Source organism: Macaca thibetana, chromosome 9 (assembly GCF_024542745.1).
Source record: "Macaca thibetana thibetana isolate TM-01 chromosome 9, ASM2454274v1, whole genome shotgun sequence".
In the NCBI taxonomy this organism is placed as follows: Eukaryota; Metazoa; Chordata; class Mammalia; order Primates; family Cercopithecidae; genus Macaca; species Macaca thibetana.
In genome coordinates, this window is record NC_065586.1 from 71,657,255 (window position 1) to 71,683,426 (window position 26,172).

The 26,172-nt window shown below is 40.2% G+C and overlaps 2 protein-coding genes across 5 annotated transcripts in view; both read right to left on the reverse strand.

Annotated features, from left to right (window-relative positions):
- Window positions 1–26,172, reverse strand: part of NRBF2 (nuclear receptor binding factor 2) — a 1,206,382-nt gene that overhangs the window by 1,170,550 nt on the left and 9,660 nt on the right. The gene's annotated exons all lie outside the window — the stretch shown is intronic.
- Window positions 1–26,172, reverse strand: part of ARID5B (AT-rich interaction domain 5B) — a 193,903-nt gene that overhangs the window by 93,891 nt on the left and 73,840 nt on the right. For 3 of the 4 annotated variants that reach the window (XM_050803016.1, XM_050803019.1, XM_050803018.1), the window contains one exon: window positions 2,634–2,864. The exons of the other annotated variant lie outside the window; for it this stretch is intronic. In XM_050803016.1, the coding sequence (XP_050658973.1) occupies window positions 2,634–2,864 (231 nt within the window). The remainder of the gene's footprint in view (window positions 1–2,633; window positions 2,865–26,172) is intronic. 4 annotated transcript variants of the gene reach the window in all.

The window sequence follows — 26,172 nt, forward strand, 5'->3', positions numbered from 1 at the left end:
TATACTGTGTAGAAAATTCATCTGTGGGCCCCCTGGCACTCTCGGTAATCTGACAGAAGTGTTTCAGTCATCTGGCAGTGTTTAATATTAGGAACATTTGTTTAATGCTAGTCACTAATTAAATTTATGTTCTTCCACCAACTGTTAGTTGGTTGGAGAAACTCAATGCCACATTTTAACAAACACTTTAACCCATGTCAATTTCAAATGCAACCAGTTGGAGATTTAAAAGGGTGCTCTTTGGAAATTTAGGTTGTGACTGAAAGTGGGACGTTGGGGAGGGATGTTAGTGAAGCTGCTCAAATCTGCTCAAAATAAGCTTGTTGGTCCACTTACTAACATGAAAGACTTTAAGAAGTACAAACTATTTGAAGTACAAACAACTAAAAAAGGTCTAATACTCTAATTATTAAACTAGCCATCTAGAAGGTCTCTAAAGGTACCTTTATTCCAAAAGAAAGCTTCCACTTTAAGAGGCTGGAGAAGAAAAACAGCATTAAAATTAGCTATACCAGAAGAAAGTTCAGGAAAACATTCAAAAGTCAGACGCTTGTGTTTGTGAGAACATTTAAAACTAATTTAGTAACTCTCAACCATTGTGATCACTGTTAAATTGGAACTTCTTTCTATTACCAATTCTAGATGCAACAGCTTTGAAACTCAATGACTAATAATTCTTAAATTAGCCAAAACGGTTAAAACATTTTTTTCCTCATATTACATTGTGAAACTCTAATTTTGAACACTCTTAAATGAGGGAACACATGCTTTCGGTTTTATTCTGTGTCAGGAATTTAGAGACCTCTTGAGCGGCAAGTAGGAAGCAACGTTTGGGAGCCGGGCACGTGGAAGAAAAACTCAAACACAGGTATTGAACAGGGAAGATATGTAAATGCTGATCTGAAAAGAGAAGGCATTGTAAAAAATGTATTGCCTACATGTATCTACTTGAAGTCAAAGGATATTTGAATACTAAAAATATAACAATAAATCAATTTCTTTGAAGATGAAAAAAATAAATACTAATAGTTTTGCCCTCTTACAGAATGACAGTCATTTGATAAGCCAGAGTTGTGAAAGATACCCAAAAAAACAATTTAGAGGGAAAAAAATGTCATGGCTCTTAAAATCTAATGGACTTAGATCATTTGGTTCCCCTTCCTCTCTCTCTTCCTTTCCTTCTTGATCATCATATGCCATCTCCTCATCCTCGCCTCGACTCTGTTCACATATCTACTTGCAAAATTTCTCCAGCAGCAGCACCAGGGCTGTTGAAATCATGAAGAATCAAATTTAAGAGGCCACAGTGGACTCCTGAAACCATACCAAGATCTGCAAAAGATAAGCAGAGTAACCTGAATCTGGATAATCTGCCAACTAGGGATTCTCGGAAAAACGTCAGCCGACAAAATCAAGGAATGTTTCAGTTCAAAGGGACCCTATGCTCTCTCCAGGCTAAGGGTCTCAACCTCTTCTTCACCCAGGTAGCCATGAGGGATTCAGCAGGGCTCAGCCATCCCAGCAGTCACTCTGTGGTAGTGATTCCAGAGAAGGGGTAGGGTGAGAGCTGTAGTGTTCACGCCTCTAAGTATAGAAATTCCCAGGAACACAAGCAGTTTGATAAGGCTACCCCAGGGTATTCTGACATCCCTGCCCAGCCCACTGAAAACCACTGATATGATCCAATCTCTTCAACAAACAGATGAGAAAGTGATAATGTAAGAGAACGACTATCTTGGCTTGCATCTCGCCATCTACTGCATCACATAAGGCTTCCCCAACTGGTGATGTGATATCTTCTTCTCCCGCTCTGTCTACATGTAGAGACACGTGACCGGTTAGCTAGGCAGAGATGTGGATTAAGATATGTGTGCATGTATCCATCTTTGGTGGGCACAATGTGCATGCACACGTATGTGTGTGTGTGTGTGTGTGTGTGTATGAGTATATGAAAATATTCAGGACATGGAGATCTATTACCAATCATCCATCTATCTATCTATCTTTATCTATCTATCTATCTATCTATCTATCTATCTATCTATCTATCTATCTATCCATCCATCCATCCATCCATCCATCCATCCATCCATCCATCCATCTCTATCTATCTATCTATCTACCTACCTACCTACCTACCTACCATCTCTCTATGTGTCTATCTACTGTACAGGACTGAAGTGGTTACCTATTTATCCACCATACAGTACTGAAGTTGTTTTCTTTGTATCTATTTATCTATCCACTGTTTACCATTGGTGCATTTTATAATGCCTTATAACAATGAAAAGAGAGTGACTGGTTAAATAAAAAAGCACGTGAATAGACAAAGCCTTTTGAGAAAGGACTAACATGAAAGCTTCCTGTCCTAAAGTCCAATTTCAAGGTCGACCAAGCAACTTCAGACTACACTGAACAACAAATTCTAAATAATCATCTCTTACTCATGGTAAACAGAGGCTGTGAAGGAGGCAATGACACCTTATGCCGCAATAATGTGGGGGATGGGAGGGATGGGGCAGCACATGGGGCTTGTGAAAGTGAGCCCCGTTCCCCATCACCGCTCTTCAGAAGAACTGAAAACAACTAGGCACACACGCACAAGTATCAGGTAGGAAAAAAAAAAGACTCACCAAACTCATCGCATATACTCTCGTTTTCTATGAGAGTCGGGTGGTCAAAGGTGTCCCGACAGTACAGGATCTGAGGGTTCCTGCTGACCACTGCAATGCCCCCCAGGGCCAATGCAAACTGGTCCGTTAGAATGGAAGATGGCTTATCCTGGATGCGTTTCAGCATCGAGCGGTACCGGCAGTACTGGGGGTAGCTGAGAACTATCACGTTCGTTTCTTCCTCGTCCTCCCCTAGACAAACGAGAAAACACTTCCATTACCCTCTTCCCTCTCACAAAGAACTTTCATGGCCATGGTATAATTTCAATAATCACTTCTGGTTTGGGACTAAAAAGACTCTCATCCTTGTTACAGTCTGGGGGATGCCAGCATCCTCCCGGCCCCACCTCACCCATCCAGCCCCACAGAATATGCTTCAGGCTACCTGCACAGTGGACCTTCTTATAGAGAAAAGAAAAGAGTAGGCTGGCCCTCTAGACACAGTAAGCAATATCTGTGTCATCAGCAAGCAGCAAGACCCAAAAACTGTTTTGAAAGAATCTTCATTTTTTGAAACATTAAAGTCGTCATCATCATAGGGAAAGGCAGAACTTTGCTGGGCTTCTTTATATTTATTTCTAGTTTGGAATTGCTCTTATATTGGATTATACAGATGATCCTCAACTGAATGATGGTTCCACGTAAGATTCCATGACTTTATTATCGTACAAAAGCAACATGCATTCAGTAGAAAGCATACTTTGTATTTTGAATTTTCATCTTTTCCTGGGCTGTGGATACGCAGTAGGACACTCTCTTGTAAGGCTCGACAGGGGCAGTGGGCAGCAGCTCCCAGCCAGCCACGAGATCAAGAGGGTGAACACTGGTACTCTACAGTATACTGTGTTGCCAGATGATTTTGCCCAACTGTAGGCTACAGTAAATGTTCCAAGCACGTTTAAGGTAGGCTAGGAAAGCTATGTGTTCAGTAGGTTGGGTGTATTCAATGCCTTTTCGGCTTGATATTTTCAGCTCACAATTGGTTTGTTGGAATGTAACCCCATAGAAAGTCGACAAGCATCTGTATCATCTTTTCAATGCTTGAAGCCTCTCAATAGGTCATCTGGCCCCAAAGATGTCCATGGGTCTAAAAGGCATCACCATCTGCTCTGGGGTCATGAGTGCTGTTTAGCAGCTATTTCCTGTTCTCCTTTTGGGCCTGTGGAAAGCCTGTGTGCCTCACTCTCTTGGAGGCCAATGGCCTTCTGACTTTCCTTGGCCAATGAGATATGACAGAAGTGGGTGATTGCTTTAAGACCCAGTGTGCCACTGACCACAATCTTCCTTCGTCTTTGATGTGACCATCTATGATGTTCCAGATAGTGGCAACTCTGCCAGTATGGGTCTTGGAGTAAAATTAACATGAAGCAGAACCCCTGGTTGATCCAGAAGAGACATATAACATAAGCAGAAAATAAACCTTTGTTGTTCTAAAGCAATGGTGATTTGGGGGTCATTTGTTATTGCAGCATGATCTAGCCCAACTTGATTGATACACCCACCTTCTCCATCCTCCCCACACCCATACCCCTTCTCTTTTAATGTTCCTCAAATCCATCTGGTAACTTGGCACACCTCAGAGAACCATGCTGGGAGGACTCCCTAAGCATCCTTGTGAGAGAGTTCTATCAAAACCACCTTAACTCAGGGGAACATTTCAGCAAATTTAGCGAAGCTTCCTCTTACAATGATCTTAACGCTTATTTATACCTCACTTGATTTTGTGCTAATTTGTAAACACCAGATTCTGCATGGATGAAGCCTTCCTTCATCTTAAGCTTGAGAAACGGCAAACACCGTGCTTTGGTGGCCTCCACCTGTACAACATCAAGCTGAATTTAGGCTCCCTGACCCAGTTTGCCATCACTCTGCAACCACCCCATCAGAGCGGTTGTAAGCAATTCCCAGACATGTCACTTGCTTCTCCAAAGGGAAAACACTCAATATTTCAAGCCCTTACCATGCTGCAGGGAATTGCACTAGACAGTTGTTAAGGATACCGACGTTATCATGGCCATCTGGTAACCAGTGGGAGACGAATGAGCAAGGACGAAACATAATGATGGAACATAACCAGTACCCACGGAAGGTGTGCATGTGACCTTTTCAGATAGGAGGCCAATACCCAGATGTATTTCTAATTATGCTCACTTAGTTCCTCAGGCTGGCGGCTTTTCCACGGATGGAGATGTTTAGCTGCTTACAAGATGACATCTTTTAACAGTGTACACGTCTTCAACTCCTGCCTGGTCTGTGGATAGCTGCTTTGTCAGCTGGCACACTTAATTAGGAGGAAATATGTTTACCTTAAAGGCAAGTCCCCAAATGCAAACTAGTTTTGAGATGCTGATATGTCCCAAGACGTGCCCATCTGAGATTTTCACAGCAGACCAAGACGCTAAGTTCAAACTTTGGGTTCAAAACTGTGTTTTTATACAGCTAAAGCACAAAAAGTTTTAGCAAAAATATTCAAATGCTGTCAGTTCTCCAGAGTTTTTAAGCGCTATTTCAAGAAGCAGCCCCCAACGTGTCAATTGTATTATTACACTCGATTTGTATTCTACTCGATTTGTCTAAGACATTGTTAATGAGAGACAGGCATATAACCATGAACTGCCAGGGCTACCCCTCATAGCAAGCTCGTAGCACTTAATACCCTCTCCTATATGTAGTAAATACTGTGCCTGAAAATACCTGTTGATTCCAAAATTCTATCTTGGTTGTGCAACTAGCTTTCTACGATGGAGGTAAAGGTGCATCAATTTCTCCAAGTGTTCTTGAAATAAAATGGAGAAAAATGTGTGTGCTCTCAGGTTGAAGGAAAATAAATGAACAGTTTCAGAGTAAGTTTCACGGAAGATGCCACCTGGACTCTTGGGACCACTTTACTTCCTTCATATCCTTTCATTCTCATTTTGTTTTTTTCTCTAACCATTCTTCATGATGATGCCATCTCTAACTGCTTCCCAATTCTCTGTTCTGGATGGAGTTGGCTCCCTGGCAATCTTCTGTGCCTAGAAATGACCTATTTTTTTTTCTCTCCACCTCATCCTAGCTCAAAACATTTAGGTCACACAGTACCCAAAACACTAGCCAAGTCATGAATCCTTCTCTTTCTGTTGGAAGAAAAGCAGCAAGTTCCCCCTACTCTCAACTCCTACAACTGTCTGTGCGTTCTGGAGACAGTGTTGCTAATAGCGGTCCTGGGAATGTCTGCATCAGAAACAGATACTGTGCGGTCGAGAACCAGTGGTTCAGCATCTCCAAGGCTGGGGTCTAGGAATTTACCTTTTCAACAAGCATCCCAAGTAGCTCGTGCACACTAAACTTTGAAACCAGTAACTCTGAGTTTACTTTTTTGCAAAGACTTAAAGTAAGGTAGTTAGTTTGGGTTTTGTGAGAGAGAGATATATATATCTCACAAATATATATATATTTAAATTTTATATATAAATTTTATATATAAAAATATATATTTATATATAAATAGATGTATAAATATATATACAAATATATATATATTAAATATATATATAAAGTTGTCAGAGTTTTAAAAAATTCTTATTTCTCTCCTAACCCCCCAGTACATAGAACAAAGAACCAAATTCTCTTCTCGCTGCCACTTTTTCAGGATTGTTATAGATATCACAGAAGACAGCACATTTTAAAATCCCTCTTAACTAAAAATATGAGAAACGGAGAGACTGTTTTCCCGTTTAGAAAGCAAGTATTAATGCTATCTCCAGTGCTGATAATAAAACACTAAAATTTACAAAGGTTTTTTATACAGCATTTTCACATCTCTTTTGTTCCTCGCAACAACCCTATTAGTGCCATTACTACTTGTTAATATTCCCCAATTTGAGACTATAACCACCCAATCCTTTTTCTTTCTTTCTTTCTTTTCCTTTCTTTTCTCTTCTCTTTCTCTCTCTCTTCTTTTTTTTTTGAGATGGGCCTCTCTCTGTTCCTCAGGCTGGACTCAAATTCCTGGGCCCAAGCAATCCTCCTACCTCTGCCTCCCGAGTAGCTGGGATTTATAACCCAATCTTTGAACTCCAAGTTTGATGGACTTTTCATTAGGATAAAATGTCTCAAATAATAATAGTAATAATAATAACAGAGATTTAACTGGTTTACACTATTAGGGATGAGGATGGTGGCCTCTGATCAAGTCAAATCTAAGACTTCTGTTTGGTGGAAGACTGTAGAATTCAGCCAGTTGGAAGCCAAAATTCTGTTAGCTTGTTATTTATTATTTTGGAACACTGCAATTCCCACTGTAATGATTTAACATTATTGATATATCATTCATATACCTTAACTTTCTACTTTCTATGCATGTGACAGAAAATAGTCCCAACTCTATGTGTTGCCAGCCTAGAACCCCTACCTTTCATCAACCTCCTTCCACACACTAAGAGGCTACAGGCATAGCTGGGGCTTGGTCTAATGTGGCAATGCTTGGTGGGGCCAAAACAAAAAATGATAACTTTGTTGCTTACGAACAGAACCGCCCATTTGGATCAGAATTTTGGCATTGTTTGGACAGAGGAAGATTTCCAACCTTGCACTTAGACATCCCCAGAGGAGTTGCCTTTAATATTTACCAAACTGGAGAAAGCCCATGAGACCTTGAGGACTCCTAGGAAAGTTTACAAAGCATTCTAAGTGAAAAGTAAAAGGGAAAAATACAGAGTCAAAGTGGGATCCGGAAAAGCCAAGGTTGAAGCTAGGCTGAAGTTTCACTGAGTAAAAACATCCCACGTCCAGGTCTCTTCTTTGTAGTTTATTTTATTGGAGAAAACATTTTTTTTTTCCCCCTCAAAACAAAATATGGTCAACATTACATGAAAGGTGTGTATAACAGGGTATAAAACTTTGAGTTTGGGGAGAGCTTTCCAGATCTAAAATTCTATGATCCTAAAACCGCCTCCTAAGCCTTTGCATTAAATTAACTTCCTTCTGATACAGCTATAAAAATATTAAAGTGTTCAATGGCTGGCATATTTTATTTTGCCCTAGTACACCAGGAAACAAATAAAGCCAAGCAGTCCTTTCAAGAATTATTTAAATTCCTCAGATACTTTTTTCTTGCTCACGCAGTTCATATACACATAAGTAAACACTCCTGTGCAAAGTTACCCATGAAACAGGGGCTGCCAATAAATGCTGTGTAAGATATTTTCCCCCTTCCAATTCATAATAGGGAAAGCAGATAAATCTAAGAATGAATAAATTGCACATTTGTTTTGTAAAAGACAAACAAAGTGTTCCTGGAACAAAGATTTTCTTTCAACCACACCCACAGAGAAAAAGAAATCAAAGTACTACCCTAGTAGTATTCTTCTAACACACTCTAGTTGGACGTAGCTGGTTGGGTTATATATACATTACTTGATTTCAGTCAACAGAAAATGATCTGTAATAAATTGCTAGTACCCAAGACTGAAATTTTAAACCATAATTATGATATTCTATTAAAATGTCATCCCATTCCTCAGTTTCTCCCATACCAAAAAAAAAAAAAAAAAAAAAAAAAAAAAAAGTGAGTGCCTATTTTAAAATGAAACATTCACAGGGAATAAGAGACCCAACATTACTAAACCTCATTTCAACTTCAATAAAAAGAACTTTGCCTATTAAAAGTTAATACCTAAAGTACACTGCTTGTAATGCTCAACCAAAATGACTCTAATCCTGTGCTTATATCATAATTACACGTTTTGTTAACCTCTCTCAATGTCAATTTTTTACTTATTTATATATTTCAAAGTCCGAAACAGAGTTCCACAGAGAAACTGTAATTATAACTTGAGACTCCACCCAAGCTTTTCAAACAGTAACTGTATACCATTGCTTTAATCCTCAGAGTTGGGCTGGGGGTGGGGAAGGGGTCGGGTAGAAAGGGTAAGAGCAGGCCTTCATTCTGAATAGCACGTTGCTCAAGTTGTCTTTGTACAAAGAGAGATGCATGAAATAGCAAACACAATGAATTAATGGAGCATTGACTTTCAAATATCCATAATGCTATTTTTTGAAAATAGATAATGGCGGCCAAATGCACAGAGTCTGAAAACATAAATTCCAGAGGAGAAATTTGCTTTTATCTCTTACACAACAATTTAGAAATGTAACTTTCTTTTTCATTCTTGGGGTGAGGGGAGGCTTGTTTCGGAAACATCACACTAATATGCTTACTGAAAACCACTATAATCTACTTCTAACATCAGTAAGTTTTCTTTAAAAAAAAATCTTTAAAAAAAACCTTCGCCCCAGGATTTTATAGAGCCTAGTGGAAAAAATATGCATGTTCCTTCCTGCACCTAATTACCTCAACTGAAAAATCTGCCAAGTATTTTGCCCTTTAGTTCTCTTAATCGTATTAGGGCAAATGCATTTGGATGCCAATAGAAACAAACATTTAAAGATTTTCACTTAAAAGATTCCAAATATGTATGAAGGCTAAGTTTGAGACACAATGTCCCTTGTGCTTCAAAGACAGCATACAATTTTCTTTCTCCTTTTTTTTTAAAGCAAATAAGAATGTGCTCATGTTATAAAACTTGATGTCTAGTTTTGAAACAATTTAAGCAAAATAATGTCAATATGTGAGGTTCTCACAATGATTTATGCTTCCTCCTGTTACTTTATTACATTAGACATTCTTTTCTCAAAGCTTTACACTTTTCACTGTGCTCCTAGCAACCAACCAACGGCGAAGCACCAACTTTATATACCTGGCCGTATTCCAATTCTTACTGCTATTGACAATTACATTGAAGTTTCCATTTAATTGCTGCTCTGTTGTGACACTGAATATTTGTCATAATTAGGCATTTCCTATTTTCTGTCCATGCATTTTTTATTATTACTGAAAATGAAATTTTTATTCCAGAAAACCTAAGCATGAAAATTCTACAGATAAGAGTAGCTACAGCTGTTACTATCATTACCAACATTGTAACATGAAGAAAAAAAAAAAAAGAATATAATTTCTCGGAAGGTAATTTTCCTTTCAGTCTAAGTGCTCTTATTCATCTTGCAGTTACTCAATGATTTCCTGTTCTAATTACAGGACATTATACAGAAAGACATTTGTAAAAGGAAAATGCAGCAGAGCATATGACTAAATAGCTTGAATTGGTTGAAAGTGTTTAAAATTCCAAAGTTGTACATCAACTTTATCAATTCGTGGTTACAGCTCTATGTAAATGTGTACTGTGTCCTGCCGTATTTTTCAATCTCTCTTAAGGCAGTAAACTTAGTACCCAAAGTTAGTACACATCAAAGGGGAAAACACATTTGCAGTTAAACTGATGTTGAAGAGACGGAGTCAGGGAAGATCAGTTTTGTGTGTGTGTGTGTGTGTGTGTGTGTGTGTGTGTGTGTCTGTGTGTGTGTCTGTGTCTCCCCTCCTCATCAAAGCTATTAAATTGGAGACATGCCAAAACAAGGAGTGGAAAATATTAATAATAAAAATAAATTAAATGCCTGATTAAAAGGGAAAGAGAACAAGATTCCATCCGGAATAGAAATGAAAATGCCACAAACTATTTCATAAAAACAAACTGTGACGTAAATTACACATCAGTATTGCACTGTTGTGGTTATTTTGAGAAATGGTTTGTACTGTAAGTCAGCTGGTACTGCCCCACCCTTAATGATTTTGTAATTCTCTACACAGTAAGCAAGTGGGGCAGCCCTGAGATTGCTGAGACAGAAAACAGACCTAGCCATACAGAACTGGCAATAAAAAGATAATGTACTTTTAACATAACAGAACAAGGAGATTGGCTTGACTTTATTAACTAAAAAAAAAAAACTACTTTAAATGGTCCCCAGCTTGCCATTTGTTTTGATAAATGGAAACACAGATCTTCCCAGGATAGGCAACAAAAACATCACTGGAGAGCTTAAAAAAAAAGTAAATGTGGGAAAAATATATCAGTGCATGGATGCAAACAAAGAATATTTCAAACGCAAAACTAAGGGTTTGAACCAGCTGTTTCCAAAAGCAAACCACTTAAAATAGAGGCATACACAAATATAAAAATATGTATCAAAATGTTACTATCAGTTTTTGCCCTTACTATTGCTTCATCACTCAAGAAAAAAACATCACAAAGCTAAACTATAACCAAACAATGCCATCACTCTGAGTAACAAATGAACTCAGTGGGAAGAAAGCCAGCTCCACCTCCAAGGTTGTCCCAAACGGTCACTGAATTCTTAAGCCACCACCAGGAGCCACTTTTTATCTTGAGAATTTTGCAGCTTATTGCCATAGAGTTCATCTCAGCCAAATTTAAATGTCACACTAGACAGGGATAATGCAATAGGTGAGACTTCATGGCCAGATTGACATGTAGGTAAAGTTGTTAGCACATATGAGGTGTTATTCTATGGGACCTGAACTACCTTAACTTCCTTCCCCGTCACATGGGTTAACCCTTTATGCTATAGTCAGCCATTCACGTTTCTTTTTTCTTTCTTTCTTTTTTTTTTTTGAGACAGAGTTTCGTTCTTGTTGCCCAGGCTGGAGTGCCAAGCATGATCTCAGCTCACCGCAACCTCCACCTCCTGGGTTCAAGCAATTCTCCTACCTCAGCCTCCCCAGTAGCTGGGATTACAGACACGTGCCACCAAGCCCGGCTAATTTTTTTGTATTTTTAGTAGAGATGGGGTTTCTCCATGGTGTTCAAGCTGGTCTTGAACTCCCAACCTGAGGTGATCTGCCCACCTCAGCCTCCCAAAATGCTAGGATTACAGGCGTGAGCCACCGTGCCTGGCCTCTACAATGGTTTTTTAACCATGATACCAAAAGCACATATGGAAACAACAAAAAATAGATAATTGGACTTCATCAAAATTAAAAGCTTTTGTGCATTAAAGGACACTATCAATAAAGTGAAAAGATAGTCTCGGAGAGTGGGAAAATATTTGCAAAGCATATACCTGATAAGGGATTAATAACTAGAATACATAAAGAATTCCGGCAACTCAGTAACAAAAAGACAAACCCACTTAAAAATGGCAAAGGACGTTGATGATTCTCCAAGGAATATATATAAATGGCATCTTAAAAAATGCTCTTCATTAGGGAAATGAGAAGCAAAACCACAGTGAGACACTACTTCACACCCACTAGGATGACTATTATAAAAATGAAAACAAAAAAATCCCAAGTGTCGGCAAGGATGTGGAGAAATAGGAACCCCTGTGCATTGTTGGTGGGAATGTAAAATGGTGCAGCCATGATGAAAGACTTCCTTAAAAAGTTATATACAGAATCGCCATGTGATAATTCCACTCCTAGGTATATACTCCAAAGAATTAAAAACAAGGACTCAAAAACAGATATTTACATACCAATGTTGATTGTAGAATTATCACAAAATAGACAAAAGGTAGAAACAACCCACCAGTTTCTCAATAGATGAACATATAAAATTTGGGGGGTGTGTGTGTGCGTGTATGATAAATATTGTGATTGCACTTATACGAGGCATTTAAAAGTAGACTCGCAAAACAGGGTGATTCATAGAGACAGAAAATAGAATAGAGGTTGCTAGGTGCAGGGGGTTTAGGAGGGTTGGAAGGAATGAAGAGCTATTGCTTAATGCGTACAAAGTTTCTGTTTGGAATGATGAAAAAGTTCTAGAAATAGTGATGACAGTTACACAATATTGTGAATGTACTTAATGCCACTGAATTGTGCACTTAAAAATGGTTAAAATAATAAATTTTATGTTATGTCTATTTTACGCAACAATGAGAAAGAAGGGAACAGCTGGGAAGGGTTATATTTTCTGTGGAGATGCATGCTTGGTTGCTCTGGGGAGGAAAAGTGGTGTCTCTCCAATCCACAACTAGAATATATCCTGTAGGGCACAGAATCAGTGTCCTAATTCCTTGGTATCCCTCCTAGACCTTTGAGAATGCTGACAAACTTAACTGCCTACAAACAGTGCTGCAATAGACATCTGAGCCTTCTTCCAAAGGGTAAGAGCAGTCATGTCATTAGTTCACCGTAGACTCTGACCCAAAGGCACTTTCTAAAAGTCTGAAGGAATCTGGAGAAGGTTATCTGCCCAACATCACTGTAGCCACTGCCTGGCAGGCCTTTTGTAGACAAAGGGTCATGTGGTTAGGCCGTCATCTCATTTTAGTGACTTTAAAAAGCAAAATAATCTCACCACTTGAGGAGTTTGTCCACCATGCTCTAAGTGCTGAGCCACCTCTGCAACTGCACTGACTTCTGGGAGCTAACATCTGTGTCAAGAGCATTTTTATAGGTTGCACTGTTTTCCTTCATCTTACCGCAGGGCTTCTGGGGCAGCTCAACAAGGAAAGAAGGGAAAAGGCCTCTTGCCTCTGTCAGTGACTCATCTTAAATCAGTGGTCTTCAAAATGGTGAATCTCTCCTTTGAGGGTACGAGAAGGCTTTTTAAAGGGAACCTACATAGGAATGGGACTGATCTTCAACTTAGTTATTACTCCACTCCGTAATGCATCTGCCCAAGAATGAGCCAGCAATCAGAACAGCCCATCTCCTTCTTCACCCATCCTCCATCCCTACTCCTATTATGAGCACTAAAGAGTCAAATCAAAATATTGGTTTTGGAGACGCTTCCTTTATTGATCTATCAAGGAACCTCAAGCCATAGGCTTCTGATCTTTCCCTTCTTGCACATAGTTCTGTTCAAGAGGAAGCTCAGCATTAGAAATAGAGTACTTTGGCCTGTGTTAGGATGCTGTAAATTCAGAAAGCCAAACCAATAAAGGTTAACGATGCTGGTCCATGAAAGTGTAGCTGGAATGCGCTGCAAGGCTACCAGATTTTTTGACATAAATTGTATAAACCTATGGATAAAAATTTTAGATAATTTATTTTAGAACTGTCGTGCTTTATTAAACACAGATTTTAAACTTCAGATTTTTGTCAAATCATATGTAACGTTTCTTCCAGTTATAATCACCATCTTGTGTCATTCCCTATCATGTTTAACATTTTTTACTTATTAACACAAAATTTATCCAAACATGATTAAAAATGTAGATGTCTACTCAAAACTGGGCAAAGGAAATACATCATGGATTCTTTTTTTCAAAAATCTTTTAGAGTAGCATTATTCAATAGAAACATAATGTGAGCCAACTTATAATTAACACACTAAAAATGTAAACAGAAAACAGGTGAAATTAACTTTAGTAAGCTATTTTGTGTAACCAGTATATCCAAAATATTATTTTAACATATGATCAATAGAAATGATAACTGGTAGGGCATGGTGGCTTACGCCTGTAATCCCAGCACTTTGGGAGGCTGAAGCAGGCGGATCATGAGGTCAGGCGATCAAGACCATCCTGGCTAACGTGGCGAAACCCTGTCTCTAATAAAAATACAAAAAAATTAGCCAGGCATTGTGGCATATGCCTGTAGTCCCAGCTACTCGGGAGGCTGAGGCAGGAGAATCACTTAAACCCAAGAGGCAGAGGTTGCCGTGAGCTGAGATCGCGCCATTGCAGTCCAGCCTGGGTGACAGTGCGAGACTCAAAAAAAAAAAAAAAAAAAAAAAGAAAAACAAAAAGAAAAAGAGAAGATCACTAGTGACATATTTACATTATTTTTTATAGTAAGCTTTCAAAATATAGTGTGTATTTTACATTTATAGCATCTCTTGAAGTGGACAAGCCACATTGCAAGGGCTTAGTCACCACAGGTGGCTAGTGGCTACCATATTGAACAGCATAGCTCTCTTTAGAGCGTCTGCCTGAAAAGAAATTTGAAAATCATCGTGTCCTGGGTATAAAGAGGCACCTCGGAAAAATGAGGTTCTTCTGGGCACAGGTTCCTCTTGGCCAACTATCTTGAGATAAGATGTTCTGAAATACAGCTAGGAGAGGAGAATAGAACAGGAGGAAAAGCCTCACAGTGCCTGTTATTTCATTGTTCTGATACCCCAAACCCCAACAAAGGCCCAAAGTTAGCAAGTATAGTTATTTTAGTAGAGATTCTCGCTTGCCACCTTTGGTTTCTGGTGAATAATAAAATCAATTCAAAGTAAAATAATAATCTCTTAAAACCTTCAACTATAAGACCTCATGAGAGCCCTCTCCTCTGCGTTAAAACATATCCTCCTACTGTAACCAGCTTCAAGTTCACTTGGTGCCATGTCCACAAAACCATCTGCTCTGTTTTCTGTCATGACACCCAGTTGTTCAGAACGGGTATTTCTTTCTTTTTCTAGTGTGCACATTACTAAAAGTAGTTTAACAGCTGAAAGAAATACTTATGAAACCTACTGGAAACTGAAACCACTATTTAATCTCACGGCAAAGCAGTCATATAAAAACTCCAGCACCTTCTAATGTGCTGTCACAGCGCACCATGGAAGAACATCATTGAAAGCTGATGATACGGATATGCTCTGTTTTACTTCCTTTTTGTACAGGGTTAGTACTGAGTAAGCTGATGTAAGACAGGAGGAGGATGGCTCTAGTTTAGTCACCTTTCCCAAAGTACCTACCATCTGCTGAAAAACATTTCCACGGCAAATATCCTCCTTTCCCCAATCTCTAACATCCAAACCTACTTCTCTTTCCTCATAAAAGACAATAAACAAGTTGCTCGTGACTAATATATTAATTCCAGTGAGAGTTCTGGGGTTTCATACCGTGAGTTACCAGTGCTACAGATCCCCGTTCTGGGTATCTCTTAGGTATTTCTTCAAGATGATTTCTGTTTGCAAGGGTTGGCAAACTATGGGCCAAATTCAGCCCAACACCTGTTTTTGTAAATAAAGTTTTATTACAACATAGTCATGCCCATTCATTTACATATTGTCTTTGGCTGCTTTTACACTACAACGGCACAGTTGTGTGGTTACAGAGTGGTGCATTTACCACAGAGACCTTATGGTGCACAAATCTAAAATATTTACTATCTGGCTCTGCTGACCCTTGATCTAGAGAATATAGTCTTGCTGCCAGAAATCTGCTATTTTGGATCACGACTATCAGCTTAATTTCTAAGATACAGTTACTCTGTAACACTTGGCTGCATTTACTTGTTCAAGCTGGACTCTCCTTTCCAGAATATGGGTTCTTTGAAGGGCAGGAGCTAGGTCTGTAGCATGTCTGAATTCCTAACACCCGGGAAACAAGCGAAGCACATGATAGACTCTTAATTAATGTTAATTCTTTTTCTGGTTATTCACTGTCCCTCTGTTCTTATCCTACTCCCGGATCATTACCCATTCTTTCTTCCTTGCTCTGTGACCCCTGCATGTTGTATCATTGGGCTCCCTCATGGGCTGGCTGGTTTCTGCTTGTTCAGCCAATGGGAGACACCTAACAGATCGCATGTGGGAGAGACAGAGAAGCTGTCATATTTCTTCTCTACCCATCTCTGCTTCAGCCTGGCAGCTCTGGCCAAGGCCACAGCTCCTCCTTGACGGCAGCTTTCACCAGGTAGGACAATTTCTTCCTCTTGCTTCTTCCTAGTGCCCAGATGTCTTCATGGTTCTTTTCACCCTAACCCCATCTCTATAGTCTTCTTTGGGTTCTTAATCTGTAAACTGGCCTGAAGAACGGTGACTCCTGGGAGGTCTTTAAACAGTAGTTAAAAGACGCAAAGCAGTCAGGCTAACGTAGCGCACGATAAACGCCCCATAGGTACTTGTCTGATTATTGCTTTGCAAGTTGTTTTCCAGGAGGCCAAGGAACACTAGTTCCTTGAGAAAGAAGGGAGTATGTTACCAAGTGTTATGTGGCAAAGGGGCACCATAGCACGGGAAACACTGAGTTTAACAAGAAGCTACACAAACAGCTCGGAGCCTTTAAATGCTAATGGACATTTTAATGCATAGGAGGGAAGATGCTGCTTTTCCTGAATTTATTTTACTATGAAATCCTCTCCCATCCGCTTCCTCACCCTCCCCCACTTTTTTGTCATTCATGGCTCACCTCAACAAGTTAGTGTTTCCCTGATCACATTTTGGGGACATAACATACCTAAATGTTGATTACAGCGATCACCCTGCTCCCGTCAGCTCCCGTTCTCAGCACACAGCCTGCTTTACACTCTATAATTACAAATAGTTTACTACGCATAGTATAACCACTCATCTGTGTAACACTTCCACGTTTATAACGCCCTTTCATGTGCTTAGACTCATTTAATCCTCCTAGAATCTCTCTTAGGGCCTGTCAAGAATAGTCCCATTTTATACATGAGGACACCTCAATGAGGTGAATGACTTGCCCAAGGTCATTCAGCTAATGGCAGGGGCAAGTTGCCTGGCACTATTTTAAATCCCACAGTGTTCTTAACACACCCCAGCTGCCTTCTGCTTGACTCCGAACCTCTGAGAAGAGCCCTGTCAGATTCATGGTATTCCCAGGCACCTCTCAGAGACCCTCCAGTGAGCTGGTGGCTTTGAGAATTCTCGTGATTTTATGAGATGCAAATTTCTGGTTTCAGATTATAGTAGTAAAGAATCTCTTCCAGTCCTGTGTTCCAAACAATCCCTAAGTGAAGCTTGGTTTTGCCTTATTTGGAAGATAATCTCAAAAACAGATGACCATTGCACAGAACACGCTTCGCCAGCACAATTCTTTACTTTTAACCCCTTAGAAAGCACATTTCAGCCTAAGTGAAGTCAATGGTATTATTATTTCTCTCTATTACTTCTCCTCTTTGGATCCCAGGACAAAGGTCCACAACCGCCTGATTCTCATCATGCACACGTAGCTCACACAATTGCACCCACTGTATCATCAAAAAGATAAGATTAAAAATTACAGGATTACATATACGTAATTTAATGTTTTTTAGGACATTCACAATGCAACCATGACTCCAGTCAATTTAGAACATTTACATCACCCCAAAAGGAAACCTCATACCCATTAACACCCTGGCAACTACTAATCTACTTTCTGTCTGTATAGAGTTGCCTATTCTGGACATTTCATATAAATGGAATAATATAATATGTGGTTTAAAAAAAAAGGATTTAACATCAAAATGGTCTTGCATCTATTGACTGGTCAGACACCAGGGGAATACCTTCTGTGGATTAGGAGGTAGCAGGTGGCAAGAGGATAAAGACCAAAAGCCACCATCCCTCTTCAAAAGGGGGTGTACAGCCTAGAAAAGGTGGTGGGCATGTGAACAGATGTATTAGGTGGGTGCAAAAAGTAATTGCGGTTTTTGCCATTAAACATTACTGCAAAAACCGCAATTACTTTTGCACCCACCTAATACAAACAAGCCTTCTGACAAGAGTCACAGCAGAGACAGAATCCTGATAGCAAAGAGAGTGAAGAAAGTCTTCGCAGGGAAGAGAAACCCCCTAAGCTAAGTTTTGAAGGATAGATAGAAACTCTCCAGGCAGGTTAAAATACCATGACTCATTCATCTTTCCAGTGTGTCAGTCATGAACATTCTCTCTCCTCCTTTGGGCAGCCCTAAGGAGGTTATTATGAGCCCCATTTTTCAGATGGGGAAACTGACGCCAAAAAGAGATTAAGTAATTTAACAACAGTCACACAGCTAAAGAGGCCTGGAGAATAGATCTGGGCCCGATGTGTGGGTCTGCCTGCCCCTGATGCCTCAAAAGGTCGAAGGAGAGAGGAGAATCTCCTGTCCCCAGGGCTGTAATTGGTATGAACCAGTGAGGACTCTGGAGTTTAGGTGCTGTGTCTGGAATATAGGTTTGGAACTCTGAGAGAACCTTGGTGGTCATGCTATGGGTTTTCGAGTAAATCCTGAAGGCAGCGAGGCTGCCATTCATGCATGGTAGTGATGGGCCTAATCTCCTTGCCCGCAAGAGTGGAGGATATATTGGAGGATTGCTGTACTTAAACCTTAGCCTTCATCTTCCTCCTTTCACTCAGCTGACTGAGGCCCTCCCACCTGCTGCCCCGACATGAGCAAGCTCCACTGACCCCGGTTCAAGGAAGGCCGCGTTCAATGTCCGGAAGTCTCTTCAAGAGAGAAAGAGGCTATGCAAGCAGCATTTGAGGGCAAGATCCCAGGAAGGGTAACCTAAGTGTAATTAACTAGATATTCAAGGATAATGTCTACGCTTTCATCATGCAGTCAGCGAACCTTTATTTCATTTCTACTCAGTGCCAAACGCTGTGTTCAGTAGTGGGTTTACATGGGTGAACATGACGGCACCCGTTCTCAGGGAGCTCCCAGTCCTATCCTCCAACGATGGAGAAAACAGATGAGACTCCAGACAAAGGAGGAGTTGGTGGCTCCCAAAGAAACAGTGGAGCCCAGGGGATGAATAATTAAAACGTAAAGCACATCCCAGAGCTCAGCACTTTGAAGGTGTTTATGTCCCAGCTCTGAAAAAGATGTTCAGTATTTCATCTCTGAGTCTAAGATTTCAAAAACTATGGCTGGTGCAACAGTAAGTACAAAAGGGGGTTTAAAAAATATAATTTGGATTATGACTGGGTTCATGCAGAAGAAAATGGATATCTCAAGTACATAGTCTACCATTCAAATATTTCCTTTTTCTTTTTTTTTTTTCTGGCACTTGGCTTGCCACACCTTCCACGGGGCAAGTGCTTCATACGCAGGTCAGCAGCCGAGATCTCTCTCAATAATGAAAGATATTACTAATATAAAATTTGCCTCAACTGTAATTCAAACCTGATGTGATTTTTTTCTCCTCAGGTGGGATGTGGACAGAGAACATCTATATAATAGGTGTTAGCATTCAGGAGGCCTAGACTGAACCAATACTTTGTAGCTAAATGTAATTTGCAAAGCACAATTTAACAGCTCCATTTAGCGACTTTTCACAATCACGATGATTTCAACAGTCTCTGAACGCCAGCCAAGATACCACCAAAGTATACTTAAATACCAGCAAATATTACATGTTATAAAAATTCCATGTTTGTCTCCTCCGATTTAAGAAAATCACTACTCTTTCCCATCCTTTTAAGTCAAAGCCATTGCAATTCTTCAATTCTAAATGGGAGGAGGAGGAAAGGAAGGACTTGGATGAGAAAATTGAGCTTTGCTATTTCCTAAAATTAATATTCATCTTCCCCTAATTCTCTTTTTATTGGCTGTTAAGCTTTCAGGTCCTTACTTCAAGCTGAGGGAGACACCCAACACACCCTTTCCTTGCTCCAGCAACAAACTTTGAAACTTACAGGACTTCCAACAGCAGTTATTTTAAGGATTTAGTCAGAGGCACACACGAGCGAGCAGCCTCCGAAGGCGCCTCAGTACGAGGTTCTAGGCAGCCAAGAAAGAGTCTTTGAGATCCACCAGATCCCTCTACTTTGCCCCGTCCTGCAAATCAGTCTGGTTATTTAAAGTCACCCTTACTCTTTCTGATTGGAGGGCCAGTTTCTAAATTAAAAGGCAACATAATTCATCATCTTGGCGGGGGGTTATTTGTTATCGCAAGTTGGTCCATGTTTTGAAATCTGGAAATAAAATCTCATCTTCTCAAGTACAATAAGGAGAACAAAAGCAAGGGGCTTCCAGTGTTAGGTTACCATTTCCCAAGGCCAGCCAAATACCCTCCCACTTTTCTCTAACAGAGCTGAGCTTCGGAGCTGGAACAAATATTCTCATGCACAACTTAGTGGAAGAGATTCTTCCAATCAAATTTCCCACCACATGATATCTTGGGTTAGGATGCTCTTTTATAAATGTCAATGAGTTATTCCCTCATGCATAACGATGAAGAGACTGCTTCTCTTTAGCTGTAAGAAATAATTTTTATCTTTGCTCACACCTTCTTTAAAAGCATTTTTTAAACTCAGAATATATAAATACATTCTTGTTGTAAAAGATAAAGTAATGACTCCCTTGACCTCACAAACCCTTATACTTTAGTGGAGACTTATGTTTCCACTTCAACAGAGCCTTCTTGAAAACTGGAGAACAGTTGTTCTTGACATGAAGGAGGCCAAGAAGAAAAGGGAAGAAAACTGGTCCAACAATTCTAGCTCAGTTCTGGGGTGTCTGACTTTTTAAAAAAAAAATCACCATGAAATAACAGCCCTCTTAATTCTTCTAGAGTGTAATTTACTTAGCACAGAGGCAAGAACATCCCACCTATCCAATACACTGTGGCAACTCCGAGCACACAGCAAGGATGCAAATCTGTGAAGACAGTCAGCTCTAATCTAACCCCAAGTCTCCAACTCTATACTGCTTCTTCCAACACGCAGAGAAGTGAGAATGATTACATTTTGTTCAAAATGTCTCATTACATTGATTTAAATAATATTTCCAAACCTGCAAAAAGAAAAACAGCTTAAAATGCCATTTGTCTTATACAAGACTCCATAAAAAGGCAGGTAGTGAAACCCTGCAGAAACCCAGGTTGGTGGGGACCAAAATCTCCCACCATGGACGTCTGACAGGAGGATAATGGAGTTTAGTAACACCCAGGTGAGGTGTTTCTTTTCTGCTTAATGCATCCTCGGATGACCAACACAATGTAACAGACAGGTGTTAAGAGACCTGCATTGAGGAACAGACATTGTGGGTTTTGAGATCTCAAACTTGAGGAACTTGCTCCATCTCTGAGAAGATTTCACACACCTGACCAGGTAAGATAAGGTTCAGTGTGCAAACTGCCATGCACATTTCCTGATGTTTATTAACATCACAATCATTATGACACTTAATGACAAACTACAGGAAAAAAAAAAGACAAAAACCTCAGGCCGGGCACGGTGACTCACGCCTATAATCCCAGCATTTTGGGAGGCTGAGGGAGGTGGATCACCTAAGGTCAGGAGTTTGAGACCAGCCTGGCCAACATGGCAAAATCCTGTTTCTACTAAAAATATAAAAATTAGTCGGGTGTGGTGGCGCGCACCTGTAATCCCAGCTACTCGGGAGGGTGAGGCAGGAGAATTGCTTGAACCTGGGAGGCAGAGATTGTGGTGCGTAGAAATTGAGCCACTGCACCCCAGCCTGGGTGACAGAGCAAGACTCTGTCTCCAAACAAACAAACAAAACAAAACTCAGCCTACCCACCAAGAGTGTTTACTTATTGCACTGTCCTGCTAGAATACAGCTGCCTTTGATTGAACATGCTCTACAGACAGGCAAGCGCTAAGCCCTTAATGTGTATTTAATCACTGTAGCAACCCTATGAGGGTTAAGTTTACTGCTTCCATTTTATAGATGAGGAAATTGAGGCTTAGAGAGATTAAGCAACCTGTTCAAGGTGACTCTGGAACCCAGGCCTGTCTGATTCCAAAGCCCACAGTCATAACCACTGCTTGTAAGTTCTGAGAGAGGCCTGTGCCCAGATGAACCGATGACACAAAGGCAAATGCCACAGAAGCAGCACTGAGAACAGAGCTGCATGCAAGGCAGCGGAGGTGCCCAGAGGAGCAAGCTACTGGGTGAGTGATGGTATTTCGGATACTGGCATCCTAGGAGACACAGTAGTCACTGTCCTGGGAAGCCATGATCCTCTCCATTCCTGTTCAGGGTCAGCACAAAACCTATGATTTTGGAGGAGGCAGAAGGGGGCCCATTCTGGGTTTGCCATTCTAGTTCCTTCACTATCGGCTGAGTGGAGGCAGGTATTTACTGAGCACAGCAACAATTATTATTATTGTAAGAGAGGCCTTTGGAACCAGGAAGCTCGATGAATTTATGAGATCAGCAGCTATTTTTCCAAGATGGTTATAATACAATTCATTTCATTTGCAGCTGGTTTAACGTGAAACATTGTTTAAGAGAGACAAATAAACAACAATTCACATTTGTTGGGCTTCTCTCCTCCCCACCCCTCCCAGTTGTTCCACAGGAAATTTTTTATTGATTAAAGTACAATTATATTACGGTTGGGAAAAATCAGCCCCGGAATAAATCGTTTTAAGAAGAAATCGAGGCAATGCCTTATGAAGAGGCAGCATAAGGAGGAGAAATAGGCACTGGATTTGGGCAAAGAAGGGCTTCATCCTCTGGCTCTGTAAAATGATGGGGTCACTGTCTTCTAGGAAGCGTGTGACCAGGTAAAGGCAGTACTGCCTTCTGGCTTCCATTAGCCTCTAGGCACTTTGCCCTCCTGAGCCCCTTCCTCCACAGAAAAAGATTAAAAGTCACATTTTAGGACTACATTGGTATACAGATAAATATATAAATATAATATATTAAAATATATTTTTCTTCTTTTTTTTTTTTTTGAGATGGAATTTTGCTCTTGTTGCCCAAGCTCGAGTTCAATGGCATGATCTCGGCTCACTGCAACCTCCACCTCCTCCCAGGTTCAAGTGATTCTCCTGCCTCAGCCTCCCGAGTAGCTGGGATTGCAGGTGCCCGCCACCACACCCAGCTAATTTTTTGTATTTTTAGTAGAGATGGGGCTTCACTATGTTAGCCAGGCTGGTCTCGAACTCCTGACCTCAGTGATCCGCCTGCCTTGGCCTCCAAAGTGCTGGGATTACAGGCATGAGCCACCACGCTCAGCCTAAAACATATTTTTCAACTGAAATGGTCGTCGTGTTTTCTTCTCATTTTAAAAGAGCTAAAGGCATTTTTGTGGGTCCTTAAAAGTATTGTGGGCCCTAATCACTGTGGTTGCTGCGGCTACTGTTTGTGCCAGACCTGGATAGAGGGTAGACCCCTTGTTTGCTGAGGACTTGGAGCTGGGGAAGGACATTTGGAAGGGGTGGGTCCTGGCAGTGTTCTGCAAAAGGGGCCTCCATGTGGGAGAAGCCTGGAGAAGAGATCTCCAATTGGGAACCAGCTGAAGAGTCAGGGGGAGAAGTGTTGGCTGGGAGTGATGACGTTAGTGTTTGCATGGAGAGTGGATGTAAACCAAGACCTCCTCCAGTTCTGCCATCAACTCTGTGAAATCCTTCCTACGATCTACATGCCTCACCAGGAACAAGGAATTTTAAAAATAAAAACAAGATTGGATTCCATGATGTCTAAAGTCTCTGTTCCTGCTCTAATATTAGACTTTTCTTCTTTGCCACAAGTATTTAAATAACTGTTCCACAATGCCAAAAGTTGTGTCTTCTCCCAGAGGAAACTCACTAATGTAGGACCTAAGAAAGGACTTTGAGGAACTTGGATGGCTTGCAAAAATGCATCACTGTCCAGTGCTGCAGAGGTTTGGCTGCAGCACTTCCCATGGGCGGGCCACGTGTACTCGGGTCTCCCGTGGAATTCTCCTGATGAGCTCTGTGTCGTGGCTGGCTGCATTTCACACTCAGTACCTTTGAAAGCTTCTGTCCCACAGACAGGAATGAATTTGGATAACTCAAAATGGAACTGTGAAGTGCTACATAATTTAAGATCCTGTGTGGCAGAGAGTTACTTATTCTGTAGTTCAACATTTGTAAATCTTGTAAACATGTCTATTGGGTGTTTATGCTCCAAACCACCTTCCACTGACTCAATGAACATTCTCCCCCTGGCAGAATTTCAGCGGCACCACCATCTTTGCCCGCTCACCAGGGTTAGGCACTGCTTGAGAATTTTATTCATTTTCCCCATCGATATGTACCAATTCCATGTTTCAACAGCATACACTCTAAACAGCAATCCATCTGCTTTTTTTTCCGTTGGTACTATCCAAACACCAACTTTCTGAACCTTGGCATTGTGCCTCATTAGGGAGCAAATATACATGGTCATTTAGGCTTCCACGTGTCTATGAAATACTCCTCTTTACCTTCCAAACTGGCAATTAAAGCCACAAATCTTTACTCTGGAGCTGGATTATCCAATAGAATAGCTTCCATTACGTTGTTGCAAAAGTAACTGCAGTTTTTGCCATTATAGCTGCATGCGGCGATATAAAGTTAAATTAATTAAAACAAAATAAATTTTATATATTAAAAATTCAATTAAAGCCACAAATCTTTACTCTGGAGCTGGATTATCCAATAGAATAGCTTCCATTATGTTGTTGCAAAAGTAACTGCAGTTTTTGCCATTATAGCTGCATGCGGCGATATAAAGTTAAATTAATTAAAACAAAATAAATTTTATACGTTAATTCAGTTTCTCAGTCACATTAGCCACATTTCAAGTGGTCAACAGCCACGTGTAGCCAGTGGTACCTTACTGGACACAGAACAGAGATACAGAACATTTCCATCACTGAGGAGCGTTCTATTGGCAGAGTGTGCCTGAAGGCATGGACATTTATAAAGGCAAAGCCTACATTCCTTTCACCACTGTATTCCTAGTGCTTAACACAGGCCCTGTCTGACATGTATTAAAAGCTCTAATAAATGCTTAAGGAACTGAGATTCTTCCTCTCTAAACATGGAAACAAAATGTGATCCAAAAAAATGCTGAGTTAGACAAGGAAGAAGTAATAAATACAAAGAAACAGCTATATTGGGAAAACTGTTTCCATACTCAAAAACTAGAATTCTATTATTAATATAAAAATTATTTCTAGATCGCTCCCTATGAAAGCAAAGAGTGAATAAGACTATTGCTCAGAATTTACATCCATCAGCTATTCTCAATATTAATAGACAGGCAAAGTCACGAAAGACTGTAAGAGTAATGCAATGGCAATAGTCGTAATAATAATGATGGTACTCTGCAATATAGACCATTTAATACTTATAAAACCCTTTTCAAATCTTTTAAATCATTTCAATCTCACAATAATTTTGCGAGGTTGGAATTCTTATACCCACTTTACTGGTGGCACAAAAAAAAAAAAGAGGATTGGAGACTCAGTGACTTGCTTAGGATGACTCAGCTGGTAAATGAGAGAAAAAGACATCTGTCCTCGGGGTTTCTAACTCCAAGTCTTTCTCCTCTGTCACAACTGCCACACTTTGTCCAGACATTACCCACTGTGCTACTCCCACTTTCTATTTATGCTGTTAAGTGAACTGGGATCCTTTTAACAAAAGCAGACTTCTATTTCCAGTGTGTTGGAAGGCCAACTAATCGATTGTCCTCCTTAATAATTTTTGGCTTCTGCAATATTGAGGGGCTAATCTTTGGTAACCAGAGGCTCCAGAAACATTATTAATGTATCACCCAAGAAACCATTTGTTCTGTGGATTATCCATCTCAAACAGTGGTTCTGAAGCATGATATACTATGTTCTGGGTTACACAGCTGCTTTGCATTTTGAATTCTTTATTTATAGAACAAGTCAAATTAATAACTCAAAAATGTTGTTTCAGGCAAAGTAATGGACACACAATAAAACTATTCATTTCCTAAAAGGTCACTCCAGGAGATGCATACATTGTTTAAAAGCCTACCAACAATGCTATTATTCCTTCGAAAACTGAAAATGTATAATAAGCAGTTAGAGCACATATCTGCCCCTGAGACCCCAGGCTAATTTAAAGTACAATCACAAGGCAATCAATCATACTCCAAAATTACTTCATTTTCCAAACTGTTTACACTTTTTAAGTTACAAATCCACTTTCTGCTATTTCAACTCACGATTTACAACTACAGATTTAGACCGCTTGGCAAGCAGCCAAGCACTAG